Here is a 13,183-nt window from a genome sequence, read left to right on the forward strand (position 1 = left end):
TAAAACAAGGCTTCTTCTACCTGCACCCCTACGTTTTTCTTCCTGCACTCCCATAATTTTTTAAATCCCAAAACTAACCTTCACCTTTTATTTAGAAAAACTAGAGTTTTTTAGATTACCGGATTCAATCTAGGAGTGTGCTACGGATTCATCAATCCAGAAGTGACTCGTGTTCTTTTTCAAATAAAGGGGTGTTTCGAAAGCATTTTGTTGATTTCTGGATTGTTAAATCCAGAAGTCTAATTTTTGTTACGGATTGATGGATTCGGAAGATTACCGGATTCACCAATCCGGAAGATTATTGGATTCACCAATCCAGAATGCAAAAAAATAAATGCGAATTTCCTATTCTGTAAAATTACCGAATTACATTGTCCGAAAAAAGAAAGAGTAGTGTGGGTCTTATGTCTATTTTGAAATTTTAAAAAAATAATAGGGATATTTTTGTCTTTGCATTAAATTGTGGGGTGCAGGAAGAAAAACGTAGGGGTGCAGGAAGAGACTGCCATAAAACAATCATGAAAAATAAAGTTAACTCTAGCCCATTTCAAACTATTCGGGCTTCATAGCTTTCTAATAAGACTATTTCTTTCTCCACCCCATGCATTTCTTTTGTAATCTCGTAAACATAAAAATTTTCATTTTATCTTTTTCAAATTATTGGAAGTCAATTTTTTTCTTGAAAAAAATACATTTGAAAAATGAATTTCAAATGGGCAACCCAAAATCCTTGTTTTTATATGTCTTTAAGATTAGTAATTCAGATTTTTCTTTTTTAAAAAATAATTTTCAAATTGTATAATTTAGAAGGAAAAATAATTTACAAAGTATAAATCTGAAAACTTTTTTGAATTCACATATTTAGAAGACATTTTATAATCTAAAAAAAGTAAAATGAGAATCCTTATATTTATGGGTGCAGAAGAAATTTTTGGAGTGATGAAAGAAATGATCTTTTAATAATCTAGCCCAATTGACGATGAACTCATAAAATTGTATCTAGAACCTTCTTGCTGGTGACAGAAAATTCCGGAAGATTTTCGAATTTTCTGAAAGAATCTTCAAACTTACAAACCAAAAGAACATTTTCTGGAACATACGAGATTGACCCTTGATTTGATTTAAATACCTTGTGTCGTGCGTCCTTTCAGACAACAAAAACAAGAATTTCGTGATCTGCTAACAATTCACACAGCATTTTGCAGAGTTCAAAACAACATCAGCTAAGAAAAGAAGAGAGAATGTCGCTTATCCCAAGTTTCTTCGGCGGTCGAAGGAGCAACGTTTTCGACCCTTTCTCTCTTGATGTGTGGGACCCATTCAAGGATTTTCATTTTCCATCTCAGCTTTCTGCTGAAAATTCTGCATTTGTGAACACCCGAGTGGATTGGAAGGAAAGCCCAGAAGCGCACGTGTTGAAGGCTGATATTCCAGGGCTGAAGAAGGAGCAAGTGAAGGTGGAGATTGAAGATGACAATATTCTTCAGATAAGCGGAGAGAGAAACGCTGAGAAAGAAGATAAGAACGATAAGTGGCACCGCGTGGAGCGTAGCAGTGGTAAGTTCTTGAGGAAGTTCAGGTTGCCACAAAATGCAAAAGTGGATCAAGTTAAAGCTTCCATCGAAAATGGGGTTCTCACTGTCACCATTCCCAAGGAACAGGTCAATAAGCCTGACGTTAAAGCCGTTCAAATCTCGGGTTAAAAACAACATATATAGAATCTTTGTGCTTTGCTTTGTTCAGTTTGAAGAATCTTGCGTCTGGTGTGTGTGCCTAAAACAATGATATTTTATCTGTACTGTGAATTATAAGGAGCATCATGCAGTGTAATAAATTGTAACCGTTGAAGTGTTATTTGGTCGTGTTGTGAGTGACGTTCATGTGTGTTAAAGTGTCTTAGTTAAATATGATGTACACAAAAACATTATTTATAATCTTTTTCTTATTGTATTTAGTAATTTAGTTAAAGTATACTATTTTATCATTAAAATAAGATTATTTATAAAAAGTTTAGTTATTAATGTATAATTTTCTTGATTTTTTGCTTAAAATTTTAAATGTGTATATAATATTGCTTAAAGTTTCCTATTTTTTAGTTTATATTTACTTTAATAAGTTAAATATAACATTTTATTATTGAAAGAAGTTATAAAGTGAAAGTAATAGAAAAGTGTGAGTGTAAAAAATAATTTCTCAATTAGTTTATCTAGTTAGTCATATCCTAGAATTTTATTTTTGAGGGTATCATTCATAAACATATTTCTTATTACCAAACATTCTGGTTATACACATTGCTAATAAACTACAATTCATTCAATGACTTCTACATAATTTTTTAAGGTATTTTTCTTTACTTCATCATCATTATTTTCTTAATGTTGCTCCTCTTAAGTTGGTAGGTGAAGATTATGAACCCCAACTTGCGTCGAAGCTTAAAATAATGTTCCTTACCCAGTGTCTTCATAGAGTCGGTATTGTGTTGTGTTGGCACATATGAAGGACTGATTATCTCGATTTGTAATTTTTCTCGCACAATGTGACATCTATTTCAATGTGTTTTGTGCGTTCATGAAATGTTATATGCAAGATTTAAGCAGAAAAGTCGAGTTGTCGAGATGGCAAGTTACATGACACCTTTAAGTCCTGCAATAGATATCGTAACCAAACTATCTCCAAACAAGTATTCTGCTTCTGCAGATGATATGTTTGTCTATGTTTGTCTGTTTTTTTTACTTTCATGAGATAATAGAAGAAGAAAAAAATGCAATACCCAGATATTAATTTCCGAGTTGTCTCACAACCTCTTTGGTCTGAGTCGCAATAAACTGTCAATGTCAAATTGTTCTCGGATGGCAATAGCAATTCTTGTCCCAGTGATCCTTTGATGTACTTTAGGACTCGAATTACAGCATCCCAATGAGGTTTCCTTGTATATATTGACTTAGGGTCCAAACCGAAAACACTATGTCAGATCGAGTAACCGTGAGGTATATTAGTTGTCCCACAAGTCACCTGTATTTGACTGAATCCTTTAATAACTCTCCATCGTCAAATGTGAGTTTTAGGTATTGCTTCATTGGAAATTTGTCTAGACGAGCACTTGTGAGTTTCGTATCTTGCAAAATATCAAGCGCATATTTTCTTTGTGACATGTAAACAGCTTTGGAATGGAAAATTCAATCCCTAGAAAATATTTTAAGTCTCCGAGATTTTTAATGCGAAATCGTTGTAATAGACAGTCTTTAAGACGCTGCATTTCTGTCAGATCATTTCTTGTCAAAAGAATGTCGTCCACATAAATCAAAAGAGTAGTAAATGATGAGTTATTCTGTTTTGTGAATAGAGAGTAGTCTGTCTTGGACTGTCGAAATCCTATAGATTTAATCACGAGAAAATGTTGAAAACCATGTTCGGGATGCCTGTTTTGAGACCATAAAGGGATTTGCTTAGTCGACCAACAATGTTTTCCCCCATGTCGACGATGCCTGGGTCACAAGTCCATGTAAATAGTTTCGTGCAATTTGTCATGTAAGAAGGCATTTTGCACGTCCAACTGGTGAATAAATCAATTTTTGGTTGTTGCAATGGTGAGGAGACATCTCAAAGTTTTTAATTTCGTTGTTGGTGAAAAAGTTTCGGAATAGTCGACACCTTCAATCTGAGTGTACCCTTTTGCAACAAGGTGGGCATTATATCTGTCGACGTTGTCATCTGATTTATACTTTATTTTATAGACCCATTTGCACCTAATGGGTTTCTGCCCCGCGGATAATGTGTCAAGGTCAACGTTTGATTTAGCTGCAAGGCGAAAAGCTCTTCGTCCATTACTTTTTGCCAATTTGGATCAAGGATAGCTTGAGCATAAGTATGAGGTTCTTTGGTGCATGTGAGCAAGATATGCACTATGTGTAAAAGAAAATCGTGAATTAGAGAGAAAATGATGCATAGGATACCTAGTTCCATTCGGTCGGTTTTGGGTAATTTTCGAATGATTAGCTTCAAATCCTGTTACGTAGTCTTTAAGCTAGGAAGGTGAGGTTGATGTGCGACTAGATCGTCGAACAGGAAGGTCGATTGGAGAAGGTTCGGTACGGGTGCTAAACTTTCTGGCATGAGAGAAGAAGGTTGGTCAACTAGAGGTTCAGGTGCATTGTGACGAGTAGGAGAAGATGATGGATTGAGTGAATGTTGGACAGAAATGGGTAAGTAAATGTCAATAGCTGGTAAATATCTTGTAATGGAGGTGAAGATTGCATCTGAGACTATTGGCAGAATGAGAAAACACTTTCATGGAAGGTAACACCCAACTTGTAAAAAAAGTGCATGCATCTATATCAAATAATTTGTATCCTTTTTTATTATGAGGATAACCAATGAAGATGCATTGTCAAGCGTGCGGATCAAATGTTTGCTTAGGTGAAACAACAGTTGCGTAACAAATGCAACCAAAAGTTTTTAAGTGAGAAAGTGAATGTAGGTGATTATATAGCAGCTCAAAAGGTTATTTATTTTTTAGTAAAAGTAATGGCAAGCATTTGACGGTTAAAATGCATTCCCCAAAATTCTAATGGTAAATGGGACTGAAATCGAAGGACTCGTGTTATGTTTAAAATGTATCTATATTTGTGTTCTACTACTCCATTTTGTTGAGGAGTGTAAACGCAAGTGTGTTGACATTCAATAACTTTTTAAGAAGAAAAATTACGGATTGAAATAAATTTCAATCCGTTGTCAACGCGGATGGTTTTAATAGATGCTTGAAATTTATTTTGTGCAAATGTAATGAATGATTGAGATGTTGAGTTTCAAATTTGTGATTCATAAGAAATAGTCAAGTACATCTACTATAGTCATCGACTATAGTGAGAAAAAAACGTTTTCCAAAATGAGTTGGGGTTTTATGAGGATTCCAAATGTCACAATGCAATAGATTAAATGGTGAATAGGATTTTATTGTGCTTAAAGGAGATGGTGGCCGTGTCTGTTTAGCTTTGGGAGAAATACTACAATTATTATGAATGGAAATAAGATTTTTACTGATAGGTAGTAATGAAGATGCAAGTTGTATACGTGCCGAAGAAGGATGTCTGAGGCGCTTGTGCCATAAATCATGGTCGGTCGAAATTTGAGATGCACGGCTTGGTTTGGAAGAGAGAACATGTACTATAAGCCTACGTATTGTTTACCCGAGCCAATCATCCTCCCCGTAAATGAGAACATCTTTAAGAGTGATTATGTCATTGAATTTAATCGTGTCCGTAGATGAGATGGTCGTAGTTGAGCCTGTGAACAGATTAACATTTGTAATAAATAATGATGAAGTGTGTATGAAAAATTGGATGCAATGTGATCGGTTGCTCCGCTATCCAAAATCCATGGTTTCGTAGAAGCATAATCAATAGACGAGTTATGGGCAAACTGTTGCGTTTATAAACGCATTGCATCACTTTTATCCTTATTGTTGAGTGGGTAAACAGCCTTTGTCAGTTGTTGAATTTGCTCGGCAGTGAAGCCTTGTACCAGGTTTCCATCGGACTCGTTACTTGTGTCTTCTTTACTAGACATGATCTTTTGTTTAGCGGATAAAAATGGAAAGACGGTCAGAGCACAAAAAAGAGCACCAAAATCGGTGTTTTGGTACTAAGAAAATGGTATGTAAGAAGAAGGTAAGAAAAATTGTAATTCTTTGTTCTCTTGTGTATATTTACATCACTCTTGTATAGGAAATATATACAAGACTTTTTTTCCAAATTACAAGCTAATTATGTGATTATCGACTAATCATGAGATTCTATCATTATTAAATTAATTATGTATAATAATTACGTATAATTTAATAATCATTATTTCCTTAATAAAAGAAACTATTTAAGTTTTGAACTGAAAAAAAAAAAGTGTTCATGGAGGTCTAATGATAAAAAGAAAGGGTTGTCACCATTTGTGTATCTAAGGATGGAAATAACCACCAAAAACGAATGCAAATCACCAACCAAACAACCTATAAGTACAACAAAAGCTACCGAACCACAATATGCAACCCAACCAGAACAATGCAACGAAGAAGGGAGAATGAGAAAATGAAAATCCTAGTTTTTAATTATAAAACTTTGGAGGGCATTTTTTTGTCATTTTATTAAAGTGATGGGTGCAAATTAAAAAATGAGAGGTGCAAGAAGAAAAAGTCTTATATTTAAGATTATTAAAGTCAAATTATGATCACTCCTGATCCAGGCTTAAGGCATTTTCTTCTTACACCTTCCTAGGTTCTTCTATCACCTCCATAATTGTTTTAATTCAAAAATTACCCTTTTGCAAATATTTTGAAGTTAATGGAGGGTGTTGTTCGTAGACTTTCCAAATTACTCAATTAGAATATAATATATTTTTTTATTTTAAATTATACAATCTAAAATATAAAGTTATATTTCAGATTATACAATCTGAAAGGTCATTTTCAATATGAAAATACTTCTAAATATTATAATCCAAAAGACATTTGTGCATTGGATTCTAAAAATATCTTCTAAATAGTATAATTCAAAAGACATTTGTGTATTAAGAGATACATTTTCGATTGTATAACGAAGAGCATCCTCTCTAATTTAAAAATATATTTTGGATTTTATAATTTGGAATGTATTTTCTTTTAGAAATACATTTCGGATTATAAAATCTTGAAAACATTCTTAGATGGGGAACATCTTCCAGATACTATATAATCCAAAAATGTGTTTATAAAATGAAAAGGAGCCTTGTGTAATAAAGTGTTTTTAAATCACCTATTTCAGAATAAAAACTACACGAGCCAAAACTAGTGCAAAATAGACATTTTCAACGCAGAAGCAACAAAACTCTCTAATAATGTAGGTTGAATCTTCCATTTAAGGGCTGTGTAAACGTTCCAAAACCGTAGCAAAAACCACAAAAAAACTGTCAAGGAACTCGAAGGGGGTGGATGGGGGTGTCGGTGGTACTCAAGGGTGCAAAGAAGGTGAAGGGAGTACGGATTAAGAGTTATTTCTTTCTTTCATTAAGGGTAAATATTGTATTTTCCATGAAAAATGAGAGTGCCAGAGAAAATTATACTGGAGGTGCAGGAAGGAACTCTCCATGTTTAAAACTTTTTAGCCCAATTGATGATTTTTGTAGCCCAATTAATGAAACGCATACAATAAAATTTGACTGTTTCTTCCTGCACCTCCATATCTTCTTCTGGCACCTCCATACCCAATATGAAAATACAATTTTATCCTTCTTGTGCCACCTCTATAGAATAGCTTCCGGATTATGTAATCCGGAAACGCATTTGAAAAAAGACTTCCGGATTACATAATCCGGAAGTTAAAAAAGACTTCCAGATTATGTAATCCGGAAAGTAATCATGCATATGAAAAAAGACTTCCAGATTATATAATCCGGAAGCTAATTACAAATTTGAAAAATAACTTCTGGATTATGTAATCGGAATATTACAGAGGGGCATTTTTGGAATTACGAAAATATATGGAGGTGAAAGAAGAAGGTATGGAGGTGCAGGAAGAAGCAGCCATAAAATTTAGAACCTACTGGGTGGTGTGTAGACAAGTGTAGAAGGTTTTGGAATTTTCTGAAAGAACTTGACAGACCGAGTACAGATTTCTAGAACATACGAGATTCACCCTTGATTTGATTTAAATACCTTGTGTTGTGCGTCCTTTCAGACAACAAAAACAAGAATTTCGTTATCTGCTAACAATTCACACAGCATTTTGCAGAGTTCAAAACAACATCAGCTAAGAAAAGAAGAGAGAATGTCGCTTATCCCAAGTTTCTTCGGCGGTCGTAGGAGCAACGTTTTCGACCCTTTCTCTCTTGACGTGTGGGACCCATTCAAGGATTTTCATTTTCCTTCTTCGCTTTCCGCTGAAAATTCTGCATTTGTGAACACCCGAGTGGATTGGAAGGAAACCCCAGAAGCGCACGTGTTGAAGGCTGATATTCCAGGGCTGAAGAAGGAGCAAGTGAAGGTGGAGATTGAAGATGACAATATTCTTCAGATAAGCGGAGAGAGAAACGTTGAGAAAGAAGATAAGAACGATAAGTGGCATCGCGTGGAGCGTAGCAGTGGTAAGTTCTTGAGGAAGTTCAGGTTGCCACAAAATGCAAAAGTGGATCAAGTTAAGGCTTCCATCGAAAATGGGGTTCTCACTGTCACCATTCCCAAGGAAGAGGTCAATAAGCCTGATGTTAAAGCCGTTCAAATCTCGGGTTAAAGTTGAACTTAGGAATCTTATGCTTTTCTTCTTTGTGATAACGGTATCGTGTGTCTGCAGTGTGCCTAAAGCAAGACACTATAGTATATACATGCTGCGAGTGTTGAAATAAGTGTGTCTGTTTGTGAGTGAATCTGAATTTCCCATTATGAGAAAACTCGTGCGGTCAATGCTAATATTACTAGCTGACTAGCTGAATTAGCTTATAATGTAATACTAAAAACTGGAAAGAAAACGTGGTACTTGGTTTTATTTATATTAACAACTTCCAAATAAGAGGATGGACAGGGACATTGTTGTTCCAAGCTTGTTCCTTTTCTTGGTTTCTTGTCTTTCGAACGTAGCCTACACAATACGCGATCCTTCAACGTTTCAGCATCTGTATTTGGTACATTATCGTAATATTTCAATTTATAACAAACAATTACGTTTACCCTATGATACTTAGACATAAAAAATATCTGACCAAAAGAAATATTACAAAATCAATATAATTTTCAGAAATGTGGAATTTTACCAAGGGATCACCCTCCTGATACTTACTGGTTGGGTTCACAGCAAACTACATCGATGCCGGATAAATGCACACTTCAGTTTTCTTGTCACAAATGTCAAATAATATCGAGTTTCTCTAGGCTTTTATTTTCTTAATAAAAGGATAATAATAAAACTCAAAAGATGTTACTGTTTCAGAAATACGGTTAATATTCTTTTTCATGAAAATATTGAGTTTTTATTACTTTTTTTTTTCTCAACAACATGAAAAGCAATAACCTCTTCCTGTCACTAAGGTATGAAAATTTTCAATTTACTTGTGAATTATGACTTGTGTGTGTTATGCACTCTCAATTTCAATTATTCAACTTTAGTAGTGATTTTAAATTATTTCCCATTGATGTATTGCTTTGTACTACCTATTTTTCTCAGTAAACTCGATTCCTTCTACCCCATCTTGTCTGTGGTAATCCAGAAGCCTAGTGGAAGAAATCTTCTTGGAACTGTCCCTTCCTACTCCAATTCTGCTGCGGTATCCACTGGGTTGAGAGATTCATTCCTTTTCATTTTCAACACAGCCGCTGAGAAATCTTGGATCCACCTATTGTTGGTATCTCCATAACTGAAGTTATAATAGTCCCTTTCAATCTGATTTATTGACATGGTAAACATTGATCAAATTGTCTCAAGTGCTATCTAAAATTACAGACGGAGATATTGTCATGAGAGCATGGAGTTGAAAGCACAAGCCTTTGAGATTGCAGAAGAAACTACCACTACAGGTTTCATTGATGCAATAGATAGTAGTCGTATTTAATTATATAGATAATATGCTCATGATAACGTGATTGATTCCATTGTGTTATGTATTACCGTAAATTACATATTTAGCTGCATTATACTGGTTCAGTTATTACTATATTTTGAGATCTCACATTAATTAGGTTTTAAAGCATATTTTTTAATATGATATCATAATCACTTAGAATTTATCTTACCCAAAAGTTTATTGATTTTATTACACCATCCGCTATCGAATCACACATAAATATAAATATACTATCGAATCACACATAAATATAAATATACAGTAATAGGAACAAGTTGATATAGTCATAGGTACAAGTTGTCGTTGGAGATCGACTGAAAAAGACACCGTTAGTGGCATTTTGGAGGGATGGTTAAGCACAAGGGTTCAAGTTGAAATCCCAATACAGATAAGCCTGTCCTTAATAGACTGCTATTCGGTACATTCTCATTACATTTCAATTCAAAACAGTTTTGTTTGCCGTGTGATGTGATGCTTGGACATGAAAACCATCTAACCTTACAACACACTATTGATCCAAAAGAAATATGACAAAACTCAATTATCAGTAAATCATTCAGACTTCTCAAGTGATTGGAGCTATGAAACAAAAAATGGATAAAAAATTCCATGTATATCTATAAAACTAAGGGAATCAAGTGATTATAGACCCCTTACAAGCGTTGCCTGTGAATAGATGGAATCAACTGCAGGACATGGTATTGTTGACAGCAATTATGTTTTTGGTGTTTTAATTACTACTGCAAAGATGGAAACAACCAATTCTGCCATTGCATACGCTTTTGTTGAAATCAATGGTTGGAATTTCATACCAACTCAACAGAAGAAATGGTATTATTAACTTATAGTCGCTTAAGTTATTGAAATTTGCTACATTTGTTTGGCAGAAGAAGCACAGATGGGTGAGTATAGGTGGCTGCAATTATATTAGAGTAAACAAGAAAAAGGGAGTTGTAGGTCTTAAGGTAACACTCGCTTAGAAACTTGCACAACCTTTAAGCAGCTGTAACTGCCTTCATACATGACCATACAGAGGTGGCACCACACCATCTTCCAGTTCTGATCCAATCGATCGGCAAAAATAAAGGAATCCATCTTATCGAAACACTACATGTGAAACATGAATACTTTGCACACTCTTGCCTACCATTGCTGAAGGTGATGTTTGGCAACAATTTGCAAAATAGTCGTGTTTGGGTGTCTCACATTTTGTGGCGTTTCAAATCAATGAGGAAATAATGGCTCCTCCATCAGAACAACAAAACATAATCTGTTGTCATTGGAATGACATGCCTCTCCAAATCAACACTGAACTCTTTAGCTAAGTATACCTCTCATTATTCAAGCACTTATAACATATTTACCTCTCCAATGGGAAACCTTTCACTTCCACCTCCCCTTCACCATAAACTAAACAAGATATATAATCCAATCCAATCACCAAGAATCCAATCCAATACAGTGCAATGGAAGACAAGATATATAACATCACTTCCATGACCACCCATTACAAGACCAAACCAGATAAGCCCTTTTTGTAGCCCATGTATTGTTATCATCTAAGAACCCCCAGAGTCAATGCATTCAATTCAACACATCATGAATCATCTTATTTTCCTTTTTCAAAAAATTATTTAATCAGAATGTAGTGCCAATTACAATGTGAACCCATCATGAATCATCCAAATCACAAAAATTGCCATATGGCTGACTTTTATAATAACAACTATAAAAGTCGGGTGATTTCTCACAAAAATTTCATGAAAACTAGAATCTTAAAAAAGACTATTAAAATCTAAAAAAAGCAGAAATTTATAGAACACTTACGAAAAATGTCATGCCAAACAGAAAATGTCATCAGTCATCACCAAAATATACTGCAAAATCCTCAACGGAGCATTTCCAAAATCCAAGTGTGGCAGCCTCAACTCCCTCACTCTGCATGCCCCATCCACCTGTGCTCCAACCCGAACTCGGTTCACATCCACCCTTCTGAAGAGGTAGAAAGCGCCGCCGCGGCGCTGATCGGAAGAAGGGTTTTTCTTGGTTTTATAAAAGCTCCAACCTTTGCCGGCGAGAATCCGACAAAACTCCTCCATGGTGCCGACCCGATGGCCGAGGAACCGCGAGTAGAGAGAGAAAGAGCCGCAGTCCCAGTTTCCGGCGTTGACGGCGCCAGCGGCGGCGTCAGTGTGGTGGCCGGAGCTGAAAAGAACGATCTTGAAGGCGCGTGGGGAGAGCGTGAGGAAGCAGCGGAGGTGGGTGAGTGGGGTTGCGGAAAGGGAAGGGAAGGGAATGGGGACGGCGTTGCTTTGGAGGGAACAGGAAGAAGAAGAGAAGGTTAGTGATGAGGGTTTGGATGAAGATGATGGGTTGGAGAAGATGATGTGAGAGAGTGATGGTGTAGGGTACAAGTCCAAACCCAAATCCCTTGCAATGGTGGCAAGCCTATATGTGTCTCTAATAATCTCTTTTGTTGGCAGAAATATCAAACCTGGGATTTTGTACCTTCTCCTTCTTCTCCTTCTTGTATGATGGTGGGGTTGGGATGTGCCATGGGCTTCATCATCATCATCAACAACGTCACTATCATCGTCATCATCATCATGGGTGTGGTGATTTTGGGTTAGCATGTGATGAGGGTTGTGGTTGATGGTTTCCCCTAAGACCAGAGAACGAACCAGCTTTAGTGGAAGCATCTTTCTTTTTCTTTCTTCCTTTCGCCTTGTGTGTGTGTGCCCTTACCTTGGCTTAACGAATCATAAGTCACACCTCACAAGACATGTCTTGTCCTTCTCATTCTTCTTTTTTCCACCAAATCTTCACAGCTACCCACTTACTTCCTTGACTTTGGTAAAGCAACTCTTTGGAATTAAATTAATATTTGGGTCCTGTTCTCCTTAGTATTGCTACGTTAGTGTTTGGAATTCATCTTTCTAATGCATTGATGAAGGCATGCTATAATACGAATACTATAATTACAAACCGAAAGGTAATAATACTTTGCACTCAGATCTCCTATTTACAAGGAAGATATTGGTGCTATATACATGACTCAGTGGTATATGGGACCGTAGCTTTATTAGACTAATTATTATGTTGAATTTCTGCATTTACACACTTTTTTGTTATGGGGTGATACTCTACTTAGACGGAAGAGAAAGGAGAGGAGTTTGGTAGTCCTTTCGAGAATGAAGAGAAAAGAGAGATCTTGGAAAAGACCATTTCGTAGACCAAAAATACCATATTATTCTTACTTTAGTTCATTTTTTTTTATTTTGCGGATTTGCAGAAAAATAAAGTATTTTAAGCATAATCGATTGTTTGGTGTGTAAATATGAGTTTAATCAATTATGTTGTAGCATAATCGATAAGTTTAACTTTTAACTAAAGACATAGTTGATTATGTTTCTGAAAACTTTGGATAATCGATTAGGTTATATTTTTTTAAGGTAGAGGGTAATCGATTATGTTCACATTTTTTTTCATTTTTTTTAATTCTTTCTGATTTTTGTTTTTCTTTTTAATCAAATCTATATTGTTTTCGGGCACAACTTTTTCTTCCTCCGTGTGTTGTGTTCTTGTTTAAAAATAATATAATTATATT

At 35.4% G+C, this 13,183-nt stretch overlaps 3 protein-coding genes across 3 annotated transcripts; 2 read left to right on the plus strand and 1 right to left on the minus strand.

Annotated features, from left to right (window-relative positions):
• The first annotated feature begins 948 nt into the window (after positions 1 to 948).
• Positions 949 to 1,950, plus strand: LOC137822828 (17.5 kDa class I heat shock protein). Its single transcript, XM_068627830.2, has one exon. The coding sequence runs from the start codon at positions 1,242 to 1,244 to the stop codon at positions 1,701 to 1,703; it is 462 nt and encodes a 153-aa protein (XP_068483931.1). The 5' UTR covers positions 949 to 1,241; the 3' UTR covers positions 1,704 to 1,950.
• Positions 1,951 to 7,641: 5,691 nt separating this feature from the next.
• LOC137821861 (17.5 kDa class I heat shock protein) lies at positions 7,642 to 8,572 on the plus strand. Its single transcript, XM_068626645.2, has one exon. It carries the CDS (start codon positions 7,791 to 7,793, stop codon positions 8,250 to 8,252), a length of 462 nt encoding a protein of 153 aa, XP_068482746.2. The 5' UTR covers positions 7,642 to 7,790; the 3' UTR covers positions 8,253 to 8,572.
• A 364-nt stretch (positions 8,573 to 8,936) lies between these two features.
• Positions 8,937 to 12,407, minus strand: LOC137821862 (topoisomerase I damage affected-like protein). Its single transcript, XM_068626647.2, has 2 exons — positions 11,404 to 12,407; positions 8,937 to 9,395 (listed from the first exon to the last, which is right to left on the minus strand). The coding sequence occupies exon 1, from the start codon at positions 12,273 to 12,275 to the stop codon at positions 11,412 to 11,414; it is 864 nt and encodes a 287-aa protein (XP_068482748.1). The 5' UTR covers positions 12,276 to 12,407; the 3' UTR covers positions 8,937 to 9,395; positions 11,404 to 11,411.
• Between the last annotated feature and the right edge of the window lie 776 nt (positions 12,408 to 13,183).

The sequence above is a fragment of the Phaseolus vulgaris genome, chromosome 9, assembly GCF_051622355.1.
Source record: "Phaseolus vulgaris cultivar YP4 chromosome 9, ASM5162235v1, whole genome shotgun sequence".
Classification (NCBI taxonomy): domain Eukaryota; kingdom Viridiplantae; phylum Streptophyta; class Magnoliopsida; order Fabales; family Fabaceae; genus Phaseolus; species Phaseolus vulgaris.